This window comes from Halichoeres trimaculatus, unplaced genomic scaffold (genome assembly GCF_033239565.1).
Source record: "Halichoeres trimaculatus isolate MK-OKI-2021-1 unplaced genomic scaffold, fHalTri1.1 fHalTri1_scaffold_6, whole genome shotgun sequence".
NCBI lineage: Eukaryota > Metazoa > Chordata > Actinopteri > Labriformes > Labridae > Halichoeres > Halichoeres trimaculatus.
In genome coordinates, this window is record NW_027437184.1 from 9,147,474 (window position 1) to 9,167,949 (window position 20,476).

Below are 20,476 nucleotides of genomic sequence, written 5' to 3' on the forward strand. Positions count from 1 at the left end.
CACCGACTAATAAAGGGGGATCCTCCGCTCTACATCTTTCTTCCTGAGCGGTAATGGATGAAATAGTATTTGTCATTACACAGGGATATAATGAGAAAGAAGAGCAGGGTTACCATCTAAGCATTAAGCATGCAATGTAACTTAATTTTGGCCTGCATGACATAAAAATATTAGGGATGGGTCATGATTTCAAAGCATTAAATATTAATCACTCTTTTAAAAATCAAGCTCTGCTCCATCATACCACCAGATTAGATATGTTTCTATTCTAGTTAGCATATGGTGCATTCTGGCTACGTCCCTGTTCTAGCAAGTTGGAGCCCTCTGGATCAGATACTCATGCCTCCTACTTTTCCTTGGATGCTGTTGCAGTAACACATCCATTTACAAAACGCAGATTAAAGCTATGGTCTACGATTTGAAGCTAGGTAATTATTATCAACACCGTTTTGAGGTCGTTATGGTCCGATGGTCCGATCTAGGCAATATTAAAACCAAAAAGAATGAAAAAAATCCATTCAGTACAGCAGCTGCAAAAGAGCATAATATTTGACCAATCTTAATCGCCGTTTCCCTCATTTCGGATTTGTGCGTCAGTCCATCCAATCTCCTGTCTCCCTCGCTTCGCACCGTACTGCCCATGGTCCCACCTCGCGCTTCCCCACTACCCCTCTCACGTCAGCTAGCTGCTCAGCTACCGAAGCGCCATGGAGCCAGAGAAGACTGAAACCAGGAAGCTGTTACTGTTACCCTCCACAGGGACAGGAAGAAAACGGAAAAGTTTCAAGGAAAAGGCTGGAGCAAGGAAGAATTATGAGTGATACAGGTGCCAACTGAGACTGAATATTGGAGAAATGTACGACCGGAGGAAAAAGCTGCAGAGGGATTAGGGACTGAAGACTGACACCGAGACGCCCATTTCGTAAGCTTTAAGCTGGACAAGAAGTTGTGCTCCAAAACCTCATGAAAACAAATTTTAACTTTCAGAATCAAACAAACCATGTCAAGCCAAATCGTGTTTAGCTCGATTACAACATCAAATTGACACAATGAGCAGAGCCAGACCAGGAGGAGTCAACAGGTTTGAGGTTTTACAGCCCAACATGAATGAGGAGAGGATTGTCACTGAGGAGGGGAATGTAAGAGCTCCTTGGTCTCCTCCTGGTTGGGGCTTCAGCTGTCTGGTGGTCTTGCTATTAGTGGGACTGAATATGCAGCCAGTGTGAGTTGACGGATGAGAGACGGTGCAGAATTGGATGTGGTGTGGGTAGAAAACTGGAAAACCTATGTGTCAGTGACCTAAAGTTTTATTTATAGCCTAAAACTGGCAGAGAAGGATATATTTTCAAAAAATACCATATTAAAGCATTTAGAAACTAAAGAGTATGTTGTTTTTTGTTGAAGAAGGTGGAGACCAAAAACATGGCTAAAAAGAAATTTGTCTTTGCTTTAATTACTAAAGATTAGAGGAAGAGTATAGTAAAATCCTTCCTTGTTGTGAGACCAAAAAGGAAACATGCATGGCTACAAACAGCCGTCAAGACAGTTAGACCCAAGTGCTAATTTCCAAAAGACAGAAGATGCACTCGTCTCTTTCCTTCAAGCCAAATGGAAGCAGCTGGTTCCCCAAAGAGTCTTTTATTTTCGTCTCAGAGGTCAATCATTGAAATCCTCTCCGTCTTTTCAGTCACTTTGGTTTATCTCAGCTGGGAGTGCAGATGATTCATTCATGCTGAACTGGACTCAAGGGGCTTCATTCAATAATGGGAAAAGAAAGAGACACTGTGTCCTGTCAGAAATCATTTCACACAGTTAGAAGCGCAGAAATCATTTCACACAGTTAGAAGCGCAGAAATGTTTCCTATTGGAAAATCCCAGAGAAGTGAATAGTCTCAAACTTCTATTAGTTCAAACTGGTCCCAATCCTTTTTACCGCTCATCCTTTCTGAGTGAGACTTTAGAGAAGGTAAAAAATCAACATTAAAAAAGAAATGACCCCATAATTAGATTGTTCTATTCTAAAAAGCAGATGTCAGAGCATCAGCTCCCCTGACTCCCAAACCAATCAAAAGCTTGCTGGACTGTAAGTGTGATTAAAAAGATTGCAGTCCCTTTTTTTGTCTGTTTTGTGGAATTCTGTGTCAGACAGCGCTGGGTAGAGCTGCTGCATGTTCTGCCTCTGGCTGAAAACAAAACCATCTGTTCTAAGTATAGAAATAACAGCAGCTACTCATTGGTTTTATAAGTTCCCTGCACTGCACAGAATATTGTGCAGTCATGTGTGCTGTTTGTGTTGTATAGGCTCCGACTTTCAATATGTGACTGATTGGATTGATTGCTGTAGTTGTCAGGGTCATGTGATGGTCATTTGTCATCTTGCTTGTATTTTTAGTGGAGGAAACTTTTTACTTTCAGTGGGTTGTATGTTTCGCAGACAGTTTTAAAGGTCCCATACTCTGCTCCTTTTCTGCAGTTTAATATGGATCATTGATGTTTTCATGAAATGGTAGTAACATGTTTTGGTCCAAAAAGCCAATAAATCAAGCACAGCAGCATTGTTTCCAGGCTCTCATAGCCCCTCTGTTCAGAACGCTCTGGTTTAGTGGGCGTGGCCGTCATATGTAAATGAGCCACCGCTGATACCGCCCCGCTCTTCTGCGTCACTGAGAGCAGCGCCACGAGGTCCGGATGCACCATGTTTAGAAAACAGCGAAGCTCGTTTTACCGTAGCATTACAGGCTAAAACAACAGGCTAACCGCAGCTAAAGTTAGCATCCTGAAGCTAACACAGAGACATGGGGGACACTGAGGAAAAGCTCTTACATCTGCTCCACAGCACACAGCATTTAAAATACTCACATTTTCAGGGTGGGAGGTTTGGTAATTCGCCTGGATTCAGGACCAGTCTATTCGCTAGCCCTCTGTTGTACTGTCCAAAGTTGGAAAAGCAGTCGGCCGTGAAGTGACTAGCACACACATGAACAGTTTTACTGAGTGTAGCTGGAACATTTCCTTGATAAATGAACTCCAGCCACTCTTGTCTTGTCTTCTTCTGAGATGGGAAGCTTGTGCATGGAACTCTGTGGCTGTTTACAGCCAAAAACAGAGCAGTGATGGCTTTTCAACTTCAGCATTCTCCTCCCTGATGCTGGAGAGATCCCTCCCTTTTGATGACATTACGCTGACCAGCAAAGTTTAGAAGTGAGAAGCAAGGTCTGTCCTTTTTCTGCTGAAAATGATTTCTTGGATTTATTTTATTGTAATGGCAGACACTGGAGCTAGATGTCATTTGCTTCATTTGTTTCATTTGTTTCATTTGCTTCCAAAACAAATGCACAACTTTGCAAGACAGTGAGTGACAGGGATCATTGAAAAATCATTTTATTTGTCTTTGATCAAATTAGATTTTGGTGTCACCAGAAACACAAATTCAGGCACCAGTATTTAGATATAAAATCAGTTGAAGATCACATCCTGTTTTATCTCCCAGTGTTCCCAGTCCTGATGTAAAGTCCCCTCCCTCCAGCTGAGTCGGGGTCTGGCCTGAGTCTGGGGATGTATATCTGTGTCGAAATGTCCTAGATTACCATGTGTGAGACGGTTTTCTGCCCCTGGGACTCTGGCAGCTGTGTTCTCATTCTTACTGCTCATCCTCACGTCACTGTCAGTAGCTTTCTGCAGAGTCTTCCAGGAGGAATTGAACAACCTCTGACCCTGCTAAGGGCATGGGTTTGGAGACCTCTCCCTGTGGGGCTCTGTTGGTCCTAAAAACAGCAATGCCTCTTGACTGCAGTGATCCACGCCATGGGATAAGAAGTCTCAGCAGATTACATTGAACAAATTAAGTCTGAGATCCTGGGGCAGAGGTCTTCTGTCTCCCAGAGTCCAGGCTAAGAACAGGGACAGACTCAGATTTACAGGCCTGGAGGCTCTTAAACAGCTCTAAGACGTCAGTCTTCCTGAGCCAACACCTCGTTTGTTTCTCTTCTTAAAGCTTGTCTGTTTTTCTGTGGTGTTGGTTTTTTTTTCCCCCTGTCATGCTTTCATTCATATCAAGAGAAGTTATCTTGCTCCAGTATGTCGCAACAAGCAACCAGGAATATGACAAGTTACTTATGGACTACATCCCACTTTTATACCTGTGCAGCAGGTTGCTACATACACAATACGTCAATAAATCTTTTACTGTTGGAATACCTATCTATTTAAGGAACATGGATTTGTGGGGTGAGCTGAGGAGCTGAGTATGTGGGTTGAAAAATTTGCTTCTCTTTGATGCCAAACAGCCAAGAAACTTTGTTACAAAAAAGAAATAATCTACCAAAAAATTCCTTACTTTTGTGCTGAGTTTATGCACTAGAATTAAAATATGCAGAGATCTTTACTTCTTTATATATGTATATAAGACTTGGGCATAAACGTGCCTTGTATTGCTTACTTCACTCTGAATTATACCAATTATTTGCAAATGAACAACATGCTGTATTAAAGATGACTGGAAACTAGAGATTGGAACCATAAAGTCATCTAAAAAATGTTTACTGAGGGTAAAATTCAACTGGGAAGTGGAGGTGTTGATTCTTTGAAACTAAAAGACACTTCCTCTTAATAGTTAGAAATTTTGCAGATTTCAGGCACTTTCACATTTGCTTCTGACTACACAGAGTACATCCACTTCTTAAACTTAATGTTGAACCTGCATCTGCTCTAAAAAGTCTCGTGGACTGGAATGGCTAGATAGGATCAAGAATAGTAATGACCATATTTCTTAGACTGGCATGATAAGCATGATAACAGATGCTAAAATTTAGCCACATTGTTTACCGATATAAAGCTAAGGGGAGCTATTGCTTTAGCCACAACAATTACCAATATGATCCTAACAGAAGCTTACATTAAGCCTAATTGTTTACCAATATTATCTAAAAGTAAGCATTTTTTTTAGCCACATTTTTATCAATATAATGTTAACAGTAGCAGTAACTGATACGAAACAGACCAGTAAACAAATATCTATTGTGTTAATCACAGAGGGCTAACTATTCTTCCTCAAATGCCTCCAACAGATATGACATGTTTATGTTTTCTAGATAAATTATGAAGGGCTCCAGATGTTATTAAAGAGTGACTCCTTCCCCTCAAAGTGTACGTAATCTTTTCTGAGGGCAGAGTTGGATGTACTGAGGAATCCTCAGTCTGATTTTCCAGGGAGGAGGTACAAGTTTCCCCAGATTGGACTAAAGAGTGACAGGGATTAAGTATCCCCAAGATGTCTTTTAACAAGGTACCGTAATCATGTTTCTGACGATCTGATTTTTAATGCTTTTTTTTAAAGCTTTTTAACACAACAAACAAACAAATTAGAATATTATGATCCGCCCAGACCTGAGATGTTACCTGAGCTCCCTCCAGCCAGTGTTGGCACTCTTCAAGGACAAATTTAACTGCCAGAAGCTTGCGGTCTCCAATGCCATAATTATGTCCAGAAGTGGATAGTTTTTGGACAAAAAGACATAAGGATGCATCTAATCATCTTTGGGGTAGACTTGGGAGAGGTTAGCCTCGATGCCCAGATCTGAGGTGTCCACCTCACCCGCAAACTGCTGTCAGGGAGGATGAGCACAGGGGCCAAAGACAAAGCTTTTCCTTTTAAGCGGGGTCCAAACAGGCCTAATGCTAAGTGTAGGTCTCTGCCTCGGAGGAAAATATCATGTTATCTAAACAAACACATAGACATTAAGCATATCTCTCAGGACATTAATGACAAGATTTTGAAAAGTGGCAGGTGCATTGGTTAATCCAAAAGGTATGACCAGATATTCATAGTGCCCAGTGGGTGTGTTAAAAGTAGTGCTGTCAGGCAATCAAAAAATTAATCTAATTAATTACAGGATTTGTAATTAATTAATCTAATTAATCACATTTTAATCTCATATCTGCTTAAGGTCCCAAAATAAAGAATTTGAATTCCAGGACATTAAAATTACATTAATTCCATTCTATTTTTGTTACAACCAATCACAGCTTTTAGGGACTGCATCATTTCTAGCAACTTGCTCAGAGTTGTTCTCAGAAACTTCATGAATCACTTTTAAGCTAAGAATCCTTGCTATGAATTTTTAGGCTAATTTGGGAGCTCTCTGAGTGACTATGACTGTAACTGTGAATTAAGGCTGGGACGAAGACTGTGAAGTACAACAAGGTTTTGAGAGACTTGAGGTTAAATACAAGAGGTTATGAGTGTAATGGTAAACAGGTGGGGAGGAACAATCAGAGAGCAGGTGTGACAAGATGAAGGCAAGACAAGGGTTAGTGACTTCAGATAAAGCATGGCATGAATGTACAGACAGAATGAATCTACACAAAGACATGGCAGATTTATCCTTTCTCCTCATGAACCAAGCATCCTCCCCCTTCTCCTTCTCCTCCTCCTTCTTTTCTTTCTCCCTGATTTCACTTATCACCCGAGGCACTGATAGCACGCTCCACTGTCCCTATTCTTCTTCACTGGTCTAGTCTTTTACTCACAGCATCAGAAAAAAGGGAATTTGGAGGACAAGGAGATGCTTCCTCATTAAAGAGGTTGGTTTAAAATACAGGCAAAATATTTACTCAGTCTCTCCAGAGAGATTCTGCAACACAAAAAGTTTCTGGTTTTGGGGTCTATGTGTTATTTCCAAAGGGACATTTAACTGAGGTAAAGTGAAAGCTTTTAAGTTGTTGATACTGAAGGAACAGGAATGAAGAACAGAAATGAAAACTGACAAACTGGAATGAGGAGATGAGAATAAAAGCAACTAGAAAGCAGCAATTTTGAGATTCGACTCTTTATATTTAATAAATAACTTTTACAGGTACTCGTGCATGCCAGCACCTTATTTTTTTCCATTGTTTGAGCTTGGAGGCAGTAGTAGCTCGCTCTGTTTGGACTATGCCAGAGATTTGCTGGTTCATGTTGTATTTAAAGACATAGTTTGAAAGTTTGGTGGCTGGAGTGATGCCCTTCAGCAAAGGCATCAAGCCCTAAACTAAAACATTTCTTTAAAAGCTTCAACTAAACTGATATCCACTCTTTCTTTCTTGCATTTCTTAGCACAAAGTTGGTTACCTTACGCCCTCTTTGTTTGTGTTTTCTGCAGATTCCTGGAGCGGCGATGGACAGAGTCAGCCTGCTGTGGCGTCTGAGGCGTCGTGCTCGACGTGGAGCAGTCTGCATGGCCTTCTTCTGTGTCTCCATGGCTCTGCTTTACGCCATCTGTGCTGAAAACAGCGTGCCTGTCACTGACGCCATCTTTGGGGTCCGAGCGAGGACACGGGCTCAGCCTCGGACACACTCTGTCGTCAAGGTCAGATGTGAACTGTCAAGGTTTTATTTCATATCTGAAACACTTCGTTGTAGCGGCTGTCTTTTTAAGGTGGCCCAGTCCCTCTGCTTGGCCAGCTCTCTTGAGGCCTTGTAGGGGTGGGGATATGGGCAGACCTTAGTGTTTGAGACCCACTCCTCCAGTGGGATATAATTATTTCAGCAATGCTCATGAAAATCTTGTGAAGACATTGCAAAGATCTCATGAAGCTCTTGTGCCATTTTTAAAACGGAGCATTTTGGTGGGTTCGGGGAGACCTTGACGCAATCTTCCATCTGATCCCACAGGTGCTGCGAGGCGGAGCCAAGTCTGTGTACATCGACCCCCAGAAGCTCCCAGGTGTCATCCCAGGTGACCCCCACCGTCCAATCCCTGTCCTCTCCTCTCCAAACCGAACCCAGGAGGCCATTGAGACGGTGTCAAAGCGGAAAACGAAAGATCGAGAGCCTGCTGGGTTCTTCACCCGGCTGCTGCCACGCCCCTTCACTCGTGCCCTGGAGACCCTGTTTTCAGGCAGGAGGAAGGGGGAGCTGAGTGGGAAAGGGGACTCAGAGTTCTTCAGGCCCAGTGGGCCCATGGGGGGCGTTTGGGATGACGAGATGTCCAGTAACATGCTGGGGAACAGGCTGAAGAAGGTGGTGCAGAACTATCAGGTGAGGACAGAAAATAGTTCATGTAAAAGTCTAAATTCAGAGAGAAAACAGTTTTATTTGAACTGTGATTGGGACGATGCAGTTTGGCATAGTTTCGTACAAGGCATGAACCTTGTCCCTAGTTGGGTTTTTGAAAAATTACATCATAAACCCTTGACTGGACCCAAATGCAGGTCCATTTTTCCTTTTTTGGCTGGGTTTTTGGTCTCCAGCCTCTACCACTCAGCTCAAAGGAAGTGCTACAGAAAAGGAAAGTTGTTATTACGGGTGAGATATTTCATCCAAAAACTGTGGGGAAATAGTAAAATTTGTTTCGCAGTATCATGGTTGAAATTGAAGGTGGTCCAGTGTTATTAGCTGCCAAGCTAAAACCTCGTGGGATAATATTTTGGTAGCAGTCAGTGTGAAGAATTTGGAGAGCAAAAGGGTGGTAAAAGATGCGGGTTTTGCTGGCAAGAGATTATATAATGGGTTCATTTTTCAAAACAAATGTTCTCTAAATGTTTCTCTTTCTTGATAAAATTCATTCAGGCGATGAATAAATATGGCGTGGAGCTCTCTGGTCCCGGAGGAGTGGCCAGCAGGCCCAAGCTGAGCGGTCCGAAGCTCCTCTGCCAAATGAAGGAAAAGGTCGAGGTGATCACATTGACCCCGGACCTCCACCCGTTTGCGTTGCTGCCTTGGGCCTCCCAGTTGCCTCAGCTGCAGCTGACCTCTGAACTCGGACCATACAAGAGCTGCGCTGTTGTGTCGTCTGCCGGGTCGCTCCGCAACTCTGGGCTTGGCAAAGAGATAGGTGAGACATACAAGTCTACTCCTCAGATTTATCCCTTCTACAAACATTGTTTTGATGTGTTAATGGTCTTAATCCCTAACTTGAAGCCTTCTTGAACACAGCATTATGTCCACTTTATTAGACCAAAGAATGAAAGGAAACTTGAGAGCTTGAAGCTGAAACACAACTTACTCAGACTCCTTTGCACTGGCTGTCAAAAAGCTGTTTCTCTTTGTCTTCCTGTCAAGATCAACAAGTTATTTACAGACACAAGGAGAACATATTTCTGCATCAGTGGTAGTTTCACTTCTCTAAAAACTGTTTTCTTATCTCACATACTTCGCCCCAGATGCTCATGATGCTGTGCTGCGCTTCAACGCTGCTCCCACCACTGGCTACGAGAAGGACGTTGGTTCAAAAACCACAATACGCCTCATCAACTCGCAGGTACTGGGAGTCGTACACACCCTTTTCATTTTAAAAGAAGAGAGCAAACTTTCTGCACCAGTTATTCTCATTCAGTTTCCAAATTCAGATCAAGTGATTCAAAGATGATTTGACTGACTTACCATATTGACCCAAATATAGGACGACCCTGATTATAAGACAACCCCCCTTTTTTTAACACCAATCTTCAGAAAAATACCGGTAAACAAAATTTACTTTTCAACTATTTTTTATTAAATTTCTGAGAAAATCACTGAAATAATAGAGACTGCTTTCATTTTCGGTTATAAATGCAATCAATAAGACCTGTGTTGTAAATGTAATTCTGAAGACCGCTCTGGTAGGCATGCCTTTGTTACGTTTCTCACTAACAAACTCATACACACTCTCGTCTATCTCTTAATAACAGTCTCTTTAGCTGTGTTTCCACCAAGCAGTCCAGTTCGGTTTAGTAAGGTTTGGCACAGTTTGGTACAGTAAAGTTTGATCCCATTTGCGTTTCCACTGCAAAATTGTGCCCTCTTGTGGTAGGCGGCGTGTAAGCCGGATGGCGAAAGCGGCAGCTGTTGAACACTAGCTTGACGCCGTAGCAGCGCGACACAGTTTGTCCCGCTAATAAATCCAACGAAGTAGAAGAAAAAACGCGACACAGTAAACAAAGAGCACAGATGGAAGACATGCAGTTCAGTCTGGTGCCCATACAAAAGGGTCCCCAAAAGTGGGACGGCTCGTCTGGGTTATTTGGGGATCTGTCCCAGGATAAATCAGTGGAAACGCCACAATATGTGAGCCGTACCAAGACAAACCGGTCTGCTTGGTAGAAACGGGGCTTTGGAGGACCACAAACCTTTCTTCTAGCTTTCTATCTTGAGAATTACACTCCATAACTTCATATTTTTTGTCTGACAGTTGTTAAACATCTCTATTGCATTAACCATCATTATCTTAAAATTAGCATCATAACTCTGACTCATTTGTCTTTTAACTTACCCAACTTTTGGTTAACTTTGCTCTGGGCAATCACAGCGCCTCTCCATTTCTCATCTCCTGTCCATAGCTCCTGACGCTGTGTCTCTGCTGTGGTTGACAGTTCACTGTAGCCACTGTGAGGCCACTGGCTTTGTAAAAAGCTGGCGCTCTCAGTATGTGTCAATGGGTAGACCCTGATTATTAGGTGATCCTCCCACTAATTTTCAACGAAAAAACCTGGTCTTCTCTTCGGGTCAATACGGTACTAATGTCAGTTTTAAGGCTGTTTTGTCCCTCTGGTGCCCCTGTTGCAGCTTTATGTGATTTGAAGCTCAGAAAACCCATTTTGTCTTTCACTTCAGCCTCTTTCTGAAAGGCTTAATTTTAGCTGCTGTCTCTTTAAGGCTCCCAGCTCCACAAACCTAGTTCTCTCTGAATGCTGAATGGCTGGAGTGATGGCAAGTCCACCACAAGCCAGAGTCCTGCACGGGTCCAATTTTCAAGATCCGCCCCGCCCCAACCTGGGGACGTACAAACCTGCACCCGAACCGTAAACCCGTGCATCAGTCCGATTAGTACCGCAACCCGATCCAACCTGTTGAAACACGACCCGCAGCCCGACCCTTAACCTTATTTAAAGTAATCATTTTGGGTCATATTGTCTGAAAATTGAACGGTATATCGTTTTAGTTCAGATGTCAGTGAGTAAACAACGCACCTGAATGAAGCAACTTTTCCAATAAAAGCCTGACTTCAGCTCCATCATCAACCCTCTGTGATCTTCTCACATACAACTGTAAAATTACTTGTTTTTTTACGTTTAATGCATTTAAATTTTTAATCTCTTAAAAGGACCTTTTTATGTGTAATAGTAGACTTTCTGTCCAGACTTAATCGACACTCAGCAGGTACGAGCACTGATCATGTCACAACCATGGATGTATTATAAGAACTGGATAGCGTGGCTATATGGTCACAGCCTTACAACCAGCTTACAACATACATTTTTATTGTATTGTATTTATTATTATTTTATATTAATTTTGATGTGTCACACTGAAACCCGCGACCCGACCCGCGTGTTGTTTTTTTCACCAAGATCCGAACCCGGGAAAAAAAAGTTTTTAAAAACCACCCACAAATCAGCTGTTTTTGTGGGTACCCATCGGGTACCCACGGGTGCCCGACCCAGTGCAGGACTCTGCCACAAGCCAGTTAGGAGATCCACATGTAATGGTTAGGGTTGGATATTAACAACCAGTTCTGTTTTGGAGCATTAACAAATTAAAGGACTCATGGAGTCGATAAGGCACATGCATTTTGATTCCAGTCATTGGTTTCTGACAGTGACACAAATTTTTCAGGATTAAACTTCAGTGAGGATCATCCAGCACATGTAAAGTTTTCTGATCAGTTGGGATCTTTAGTGTTGAGTTACATTGTGTCAAATGTGAAAATCCAGGAAGACTAACTTCAACATGATGGGAGGTTTAGGGAACACTCAGTCTTCTATGTACTCCAGAAAAAATGCTCCGCTACAGCTGCTGGAAACATTCTGTCAAAGGTTCAAAACACATTGGTCACATTCATATTGAGCTAAAAATTTTCTTTGTACAAGTTCAGAGAGCTTTCCTCCTGCCCCGGTTTGGACGAGGAGTCCCTCTGATTCAGAAACTTTGCTCACTTCAGAGATGAACAAGGACAAAGTAGAGGAAAATCTGTGCTGTGGATGCAAAATGTAGTATGTTTGCTTTGTTACTTGTGTTTCAGGTGATGGCGTCTGATGACCATCGCTTCCTCTCCAGCTCTCTGTACAGCTCAGGTGCTCTGGTGGCCTGGGACCCCGCCCCCTTCTCTGCTGACCTCACTCAGGTGACGTTCACACATGACAATGAAAACACAGGATGAAGAATCTGTAAAACATGCTGATCAATCTTTCGGCACTTACAGTGGCTCAACAGGACAGACTACCCCATCTTCACACAGTACCAGAGATACAGGAGGCTTCATCCTATGCAGCCCTTCTTCATCCTCCATCCTCGCTTTCAGTGGCAGGTGTGGCAGAGAATTCAAGACAACATGGCTGAACCCATTCAGAAGAACCCGCCCTCCTCCGGCCTGCTCGGTACGTTACACTCTGTCACACATCCTCTTTCAGGTCTTTATTTATAACACACAATAATCATTGTTTGATGTCAATCCTCTCTTTGCCCACATTTACCTGTTCCTCTTCCAAGCTGTCCTTTCAAAATAAAAGCACAAAGACTCCCAAAAAAGATCACAACTATCTACATTAAGAAACTTGAAAGATAGGAAATCAAACATTTTTAATTCTGTCACAATACAGCATCACTGCTCTGATTCTATCAGGTGTGTGTGTCAGCTGAGGGTAAAACAAGAGAGCGATTGCTCCAGTCATTGCTGCATCATTTGCTGATTCTCAAAGCATGTCTCCCCCAAAGTGCAAAAACACTCTGCAGAAGGTTTCAGTCCTCTGTTTCAGGTTGCTCTTGTTTTGTGTCTGTTTGTGGATATAAACCATAGACTGTATATAGAGTGGACAGCGTGGCACCGCCATTTATCATTGTACGGTTTTGAAGCCAAAATACCCACGTCACAGGCGCAGCCATTGGCAGCAATTGCAACCAGAGTCCGCACAGTCGAGACTATGAGGGTTTCTGGGAGAATCTGAGTGGATCTGGGTGACAAAAATAATAATTTTTCCTTTTCTTTCGAGAGTCTAATCACTTCTTGACTCTACCTCTCGTAATATTTTTCAATCCCCGAAAAAAATACATGAGAACGGCAGCTGTCAATCATGGTTAAACCTTACGCAAAGCCTCGTTTTTAACCTCGTATAACTAATGAAAACGAAACTTTTCAGAAAAAAATAGGACTTGAATACAAGACAGCCAAATGTTATCTTCAAATCACCACAACAATCGGATGTGAGAAACATTTCTACGAGGTGTATTAATTTTTTAAAGTTTGACCACAGCCCATCTGGAATGGCTGGAAAGCCAGATTTTTTAACCTATGCTGCATCCAGCCACCAGGGGGAGCAGTTTTTGTGGAGACCTCACTTAAAGCCGAGCAAGCGGACGTCCATTTTTTTTTACAGTCTATGATATAAACCATCAGCATCATCACTTTTTCCTACACCCAGCAGAAGCTGGATGAAATTTTGTGATAAATATGTTTTTGTAGCTCGCAACCAGCTCTGGGTAAATAGTTAAGTCATATAACTAGTTTAAGGCCACTTTGATTAAAGAAATCATCATTTTCTGTCCTAAGTTCATAATTTATCATTCACAACACAAAAATAGACTTAAATCATTCCAAGAAAACGCTTTAAGAATTAAAGTAACAATAACTGATAACAAACCATTAGGACTTCAGAGGAAATATTTAATTCATAATGCTTTTTGTCCCTCCCAGGCACCGTCCTAATGATGTCCCTGTGTGAAGTGGTGCACGTCTACGAGTTCCTGCCATCCCGCAGGAAGACAGAGCTCTGCCATTACTACCAGCGCTTCTTTGACGCCGCCTGCACGCTGGGCGCCTACCACCCGCTGTTGTACGAGAAGAACCTCGTCAAACGAATGAACCAAGGCACCGACCGCGACATCTACAACCACGGTCGGGTCACTCTGCCCGGCTTCAGCCAGATGAACTGCACCCAGGCTGCTGAGGGGGTAGCTGAACACTGAGCAGAGAGTGAAACACACACAAACACACACACACACACACACACATTGCACACACACACACATGAAGACACGCACAAATGACAAGGGACGCATGTACTCCTCACACACACTGCCGAACCCAAAGGGACGCTATGCCACCTATTATGATTATATACAGTTTATCCTATAGTTACTCCTGGCTATAAACACACACACACACACACACACACACACACACACACACACACACACACACACACACACACACACACACACAAATCAGCTGATGGATGTGCCTGTTCTTTACATCTACATTTGCTTACACCAACCTTCCACTGGTAATCTCTATCTCCTAACTCTACGACTAAACTCTGAAGGACCATACTGCTGTTTTTTGAAGCTTTCAGACAAAAAATCCAAACAAATAGAGGAATTTAAAGGTATTTCAAAAGGCCATGAAATCATCTAAACTTGCCTTTTTTTTATCTTTTTGTCTATTTTGGATATTTAAAGAAATTGGCACACTTTTTTCTTTTGATTTTTGAGATGAGAGACAGATATATCACAAAAATTATAACAGTTCCACGGCTTACGTTCATATTTAGCAGGGTTTTTTTCAATCAATCAATCAATCAGTCTTTATTTGTATTGCACCAAATCATAATGTTATCTCAAGACACTTTACACAAACATTAACAGATCTAGACCCGTAAATGTTCATAAAATGTTATTAGCAGAAACCCAACATAAAGACAAGATAAGGAGTCTTATCTCATCTTAACCCACCACAAGTACAGCACTTTGCAGTATTTATCAAGTTACAATGGCAAGGAAAAACTTCCCTTTAACAGGCAGAAACCTCGGACAGAACCAGACTTGTGTTAGACAGACATCTGCTATTTTATTATTTATTTATAGGCGAGACATACTGAACGCCCTTTCAGACTTTTTGGATTTCCTGCAGACTCTCAGAAACAGCCGTATGGATCCTCATCATCTAAAAAACTAAAAAATATAAGATTTATCCTTAACCAAACCAAAGTGTTAGAAGTGAAACATAAAGGAAAGGAACTGTCTCTATCACACTGACATTTGTAACTGAACATACTGTAACATTTGAACCCTTCCACTCGGGGGCGCTGCTCTCATTCTCTCACCTCCATCATTGACTTTTGTTTTAAGCAATGTGAAAATCTACTTTTTTGTTTGTTTGTTTGTTTGTTTGTTTGTTTGAAGGTATGGTTTTTGGTCAGTTGTTCTTCAGATTCTTACAACCCATCTGTGGTTGTGGGAAAGGGTGAAAACGCAGCTAATGTGCTTTAGTTTCATTTGTCTTTGATCCAATTAATGAATAATTTACTGCCCTATTTTCTGGGCTTAAAAGTACTTCTGATCCATTTTTTGTGGGCTTACAGTCATTAGTTGGTTTCAGAGTTTGATTGTATTTGTTCTCACACTGGGAAAGATGTCAAGTTTACATTCAGTGAGGGGACACAGTTATAGATTAAAACTATTACACTGGTTAAAGCTTTAATATGTCATAGAAAGTCTGAACATAGGGAGTTATAATCTATAAATCTGTAAACACAGGCAAACAGGTTTGTTTTCCTTCTGTTTATCCTCCTCTAAACCTTTAGCAGGATAGAAACCGAACTACAGTAATCTCTTCACATAACAGCAAATAAATGTTGCACTGTTCCTTTCAAAATGTGTCAGTTTATCAAAGTGGTTAGAAAGCTGATGAATGTCTTTACGACTGTCACACACACCTTACTGAGTGTAATGATAAAGAATACTGCCTGCCTCCAGACGATATGAACATGTTAAAAACACTGATGCAGATTTTGTACCTTGTTCGTCAACCCTGTAAGCTTTTCCCAATAATCTTTTTATAATTATATTAAATTGTAAATATAGCAGTATTATCAAGGAGGGTTTTCTTTTAGTGTGAAAGTTACTGAGATTCAGTTTTGTAAAGCAGAACAGGTTTTTATTTCTCATGTACTTGTACAGCAATCTGTAGCATCATGCTAGATTTGTGCACAAAGTAGTTTCATTTTTGACAATTTTTAAGATTTTTTGTTACTTATTTATTCAAGAAATCAACTGAGTTTTATTTTCAGTTTTCACTGTTTTACTGACAGTGAAATAACTGAGACATAACCCTGAAAAACTGGAGTAGCAATCTGCTGCATTCAGATTGCTTTTGTTCTGTGACTGACAGAGAAAAGCTGTTAGCGTCCCGTGTGCTGCCACCCTGTAGGAGCTCATATCTGTCTCCACGAGGGGATAATTTTTAGCAGTGTACTATAGAGTTGATTCATGAAAATTTTACAGGATAAACCAGAGCTTTCTCCCTGGAGCGAGTCAGCCAAAGCATCTTATTCAAATACAAAGATATGGCACACATAACAGCTCTATTTCATCTCTAAACATTGGGAAATGTGAGCCCATGTCCATGACGGTCCCTGTTTGCTAACTCACTCAGGAAAAAGAAATAGTGACCTTTGTAATCTGGCTTTCATTAAATCCAAAATTCAGCTTAGTTTTAAAGAAACTTTACAAAATAAAAGCCTGGTCTGCTCATATGTCTGAATCACAGTTATTTCCAGCAAAGGAAACTGCCTTGAGGGTATCATAACTTTTATTCTAATCCTACCAATGCATGTGCATCATCTTTAAAAGTTTTCTCCAGAATAGTGTAGCAGCTGGAGAAAGCTATATCTCTGATTTACAGAGAAACAAGTCGCATGGCACAAAGGTACTACATGTTTGATGTTCAGCACTTTCACATGTGAGCCGGGTCATTAGCATGCAAACAGCCCGGGTCACACTGTGAGAGTGTGACACTCCCTGGTAGTTTTTTTTTTTTTTTTTTTAATTTCAATTTTTTGTATGAATACAGTCTTTCCTTAATTTGTATACCTGGATATGACACTGAATTAATGCACCACCAGGTGGTGCATCAGGACACCAAACATGTTTGAGTATGATTGTTTTTGGAAAGAAACATAAATGCAAGTTCAATTTCTGTTGGTGTTTTTGCTGTCAAAGAAACTATGAAATGAAAAAAAAATGGGTAGAAGCATCCATGCTCCTTAGATGGTGAAATGTTTTATCTTCTTATCATCTGTCATTGTTATCTGGCGCCATCTTCTGTTTTGTTTATCTTCCTTTGAAAAATGTAAGAAACTCCTTTCATTCTTGTTCATATTTTGTGTTTAGTGCTTGTTAGCAAATGTTAGCATGCTAACATGCTAAATATGATTAAATAACATGGTACTGCTGAACATCAGCAAGTTGGCATCTTTTTTTCTGTGCTTGTTAGCATTTGATTTCACTGTTTAGATTTTTAAGATTTTTTTGTTTACAATTATGCAGTTTAAAAGCTGCAGTGATTATAGATTGTTTTTTTAACATATATGTTTGGGTTTCTTAAGATGATAGTGGTCAGACAACAATGACTTACAGGGACAGTAAGGGGTCAGCTGAAGCCTTTATCAAAAGAGTTCAACTTGATTGCTTGTATAAGGCCTGAGCTGTCCCAGAGAAACAAAACAGCAGCCGTTGTTTTTCTAATCATTTTAGTTTCATGTCTTTACCAGGACGTCATTTTTTATTCAGGAGGCAAACACTTGAATTATTGATGTCATTGCATTTTAGAGGAAATCTAGGAGAACATTTCTCCCTATGCAGTCGCTTCATTGTCCCAGCTCCTGCTCCTTTGATTTCAGCCATCAACGTATGTTCCTGTGAAACCTTTTGACGTTTCATTTCTGCTTACAAATGCACTTTTTCCTCTGCTTTGCCTTTGTCCTCTTTGTTTATGAAGGAACTGGTTGTGAAGCTGTCAATTGTAATGTCAAATGGTTGATTGTGTGTTATTTAAGTACTTTCTGCTGTACCGTAATATTTCAACTCAATGCAAAAACACAAATTCAAAAACATTGACTCAATCATTGACAGCATTCCTTGTTCTCATTTCTTCAATTAATCGTTCTTTTGGGTGTTTTCGTTTAAAATAAAATGTCTCAACAGCTTCCTAGAATTGTTTCAGCTATTGTCTCTTCAGTGATTTTTTGACGTCTTTAAAAGCCAGACCATCAGATTTAGGTCCTTACTTATCCACAGACATTCCCTTAAAAAGTTACTGAAACTGAATAACATGAATCAAAAAAGGTATATTCTCTGCAGATCAGGAATGACTGCACCATAGTACGTGCTGAGTGGTTCTGTAGCATCCACATGAAGTGATATTTTCTGTTCTGAGCAAATGTCTCAACAGCTACTGAATGGAAATTAATTTTGGACAGTCTTGTTACCAAAACATGTTTCCCTCAAAAGTTTGGTAAAATAACTATTCCACTTTCAAATCAGATGTGACACTTTTAATTTAAGTGAAAAAAGTGTCACACTTATTTAATTGTTGCCCTGAAACTTGTACATTATTATGTTGACCTATCCTCTGAGGCAACATGTGCCCCAAATTACAACAGGGATAACTATATCTGCCTAATATTAGCATGTTAGCCTGGTCATTGCATGCTAGGATGCTTTCATTAGCATTAAGCATTTACAATCTCATTTAGCCACAAGTTGCAACTACTTTTAATGTTGCAAATTTTCAAAAGAGAACAATCTGAAGTGGGGAAAAAGTGACTTTTCTTTTGGTTGGAAAAATATTCAGTTACTCACCATCACATATTAAAACAATGGTCATGGCTCTTTACAGTGAATTGTGACCCTGCCATGCTGGGTTTATACCAGTCAAGTGTAATTAACCCTGCAAAGTCAAGCCTCTGTAAGATGTTCTATTTTGATAAATATGGTAAAAGTCATATTTTGAGGATTCCTCAAACTGTTACAACCACTGTAAGTGAACTGTTTACATGATCTTTGGCTCATGATCTTGAGTTACAGTTATCTTGTCTGATAATTCTTTTGTGTGAGCAGGAGGTTGTGACAATGTGGAGTGAAATACATCCAGATGTTGGGATGAAGTGAATACATGTACATTAACTTTAACTTTAAAACTGAATTCAATAAAGAACTGACAACTAAAAGGTTTTGGAAATTGTTTGATATAAAATACTGGATTTATTTTTCAAACTATATCAATTAAGATAAATGTATTTCTTAACATACTTTTGATTTATTTTTTTATACTTTTTTATGACATCCTTCTAAAACTGCCCAAATATATATTTTTTTAAGTGTGACAGTGCCCCCTGGTGGAAAAATCTGAGATCTTAAATGTCTTTTTTTTTTACAGTCTATGCTTTGAACCGGTGATCTTGTAAGCAATAGGTAACTCCCCGTCGGGGACTCGAACCCCGGTCTGACAGGCGGAGATACTAACGAGGATTGATCAAAGACGCTCATGACGTCATCCGGCCAATCAACGAGCCTGTTTCATTTTGACACCAATTCGCATTCTTGGTACGGAGGATTCGATTGGGTCCTGCATGCTCACGTTCTTTTTTTTTCTTTTTCTTTTTTTTAAACAACGGCATACATTCCTTTTGAATAACGGTTTTATGCTTCTACATTCCGGTAATCGACATCTCCATAGCAACAGAGGTAGAGCGGAAATGACGCCGCGTTGTTTCGCAGTCGGAAAAGTAGAGCGAACCTGGAAAAAACTCACCTTCAAGGAAATCACAGCAGTTATTCAGCAGCGTGGATGTGACAAAGTAAGATACAGCAGAGCTTTAAACATTTAATTTATATAGCCTTTGTTTGTACCTTGATTAATTCGTCTGTTATGTGTATGCCACAATATTATTAATTGTTTCCGTTCAGGTCCAGAAACGTGGAAAGTTGGCTTTTAAAGATGTGTTGTAGCTCTAAAAGGAGCTGCAGACTCCAGCCTGAACCTGTCACAGACTGAGGAGAGAGTGGAGCTGAAGGGTGTCGATTGTGCGCAATTACACACAGGTAGACCTGAGTTTTATGATTCATCGTACCACGAGACGAGCACATAGGTTGTGATCTCATGTAAAGAAACGTCTTCTGCTCCTAACTAGTACCTTGTTCACACACAGTTCACGTTTTATGATAACAGTATGAGAAGTAAAATAATAATCTTCAGAGTGAATCCTGTAGTCAATACAGCTTCCTTAAAAAAATCCAGGCCAGAAGTTTGATCCAGTGTCCTCTGAATGTTGTCTGCGGAGACTTTATCATGGACATGAGAGTGTCTTAAAAACTGAAAGCCGCCTCTCTATTTTTATTTTTATTTATTTATTTCAATGTAAACTGATAAAGGAAAGACATGGGGAGCCTGGGACAGACTTTGGGATATGCGACAATAAATATATAGATTGATGTATGAAATCATAAAACTTTAATAAATCAGAGAAATACATTCCTTAAAGAAAATATATTTTGAGAAAAAGATGCATAAATTGCATTCAAAATGAAATAATTTGCTAATTTATGTATTTAGTTAATTATTTAATCATTTATTTGTGTTTATTTTTATGTCTCATGCCATTTTTTGTCCCCTTTATTTTTATAATGGTTTTGGCCTCTTTTAATGTGATTTTTTTCTAGAGTTCACACATCTAAAGGCTAAAT

General features: G+C 40.5%; 1 protein-coding gene across 3 annotated transcripts in view; it reads left to right on the top strand.

The window, feature by feature from the left end:
* Positions 1 to 18,946, top strand: part of st6gal1 (ST6 beta-galactosamide alpha-2,6-sialyltranferase 1) — a 31,512-nt gene extending 12,566 nt beyond the window's left edge. For all 3 annotated transcript variants that reach the window (XM_074672770.1, XM_074672769.1, XM_074672771.1), the window contains exons 3-9: positions 7,140 to 7,346; positions 7,652 to 8,017; positions 8,549 to 8,813; positions 9,142 to 9,239; positions 11,979 to 12,080; positions 12,159 to 12,333; positions 13,647 to 18,946. In XM_074672770.1, coding sequence (XP_074528871.1) covers positions 7,140 to 7,346; positions 7,652 to 8,017; positions 8,549 to 8,813; positions 9,142 to 9,239; positions 11,979 to 12,080; positions 12,159 to 12,333; positions 13,647 to 13,918 — 1,485 coding nt within the window. In that variant the 3' untranslated portion in view covers positions 13,919 to 18,946. The remainder of the gene's footprint in view (positions 1 to 7,139; positions 7,347 to 7,651; positions 8,018 to 8,548; positions 8,814 to 9,141; positions 9,240 to 11,978; positions 12,081 to 12,158; positions 12,334 to 13,646) is intronic.
* The last annotated feature ends 1,530 nt before the right edge of the window (positions 18,947 to 20,476 follow it).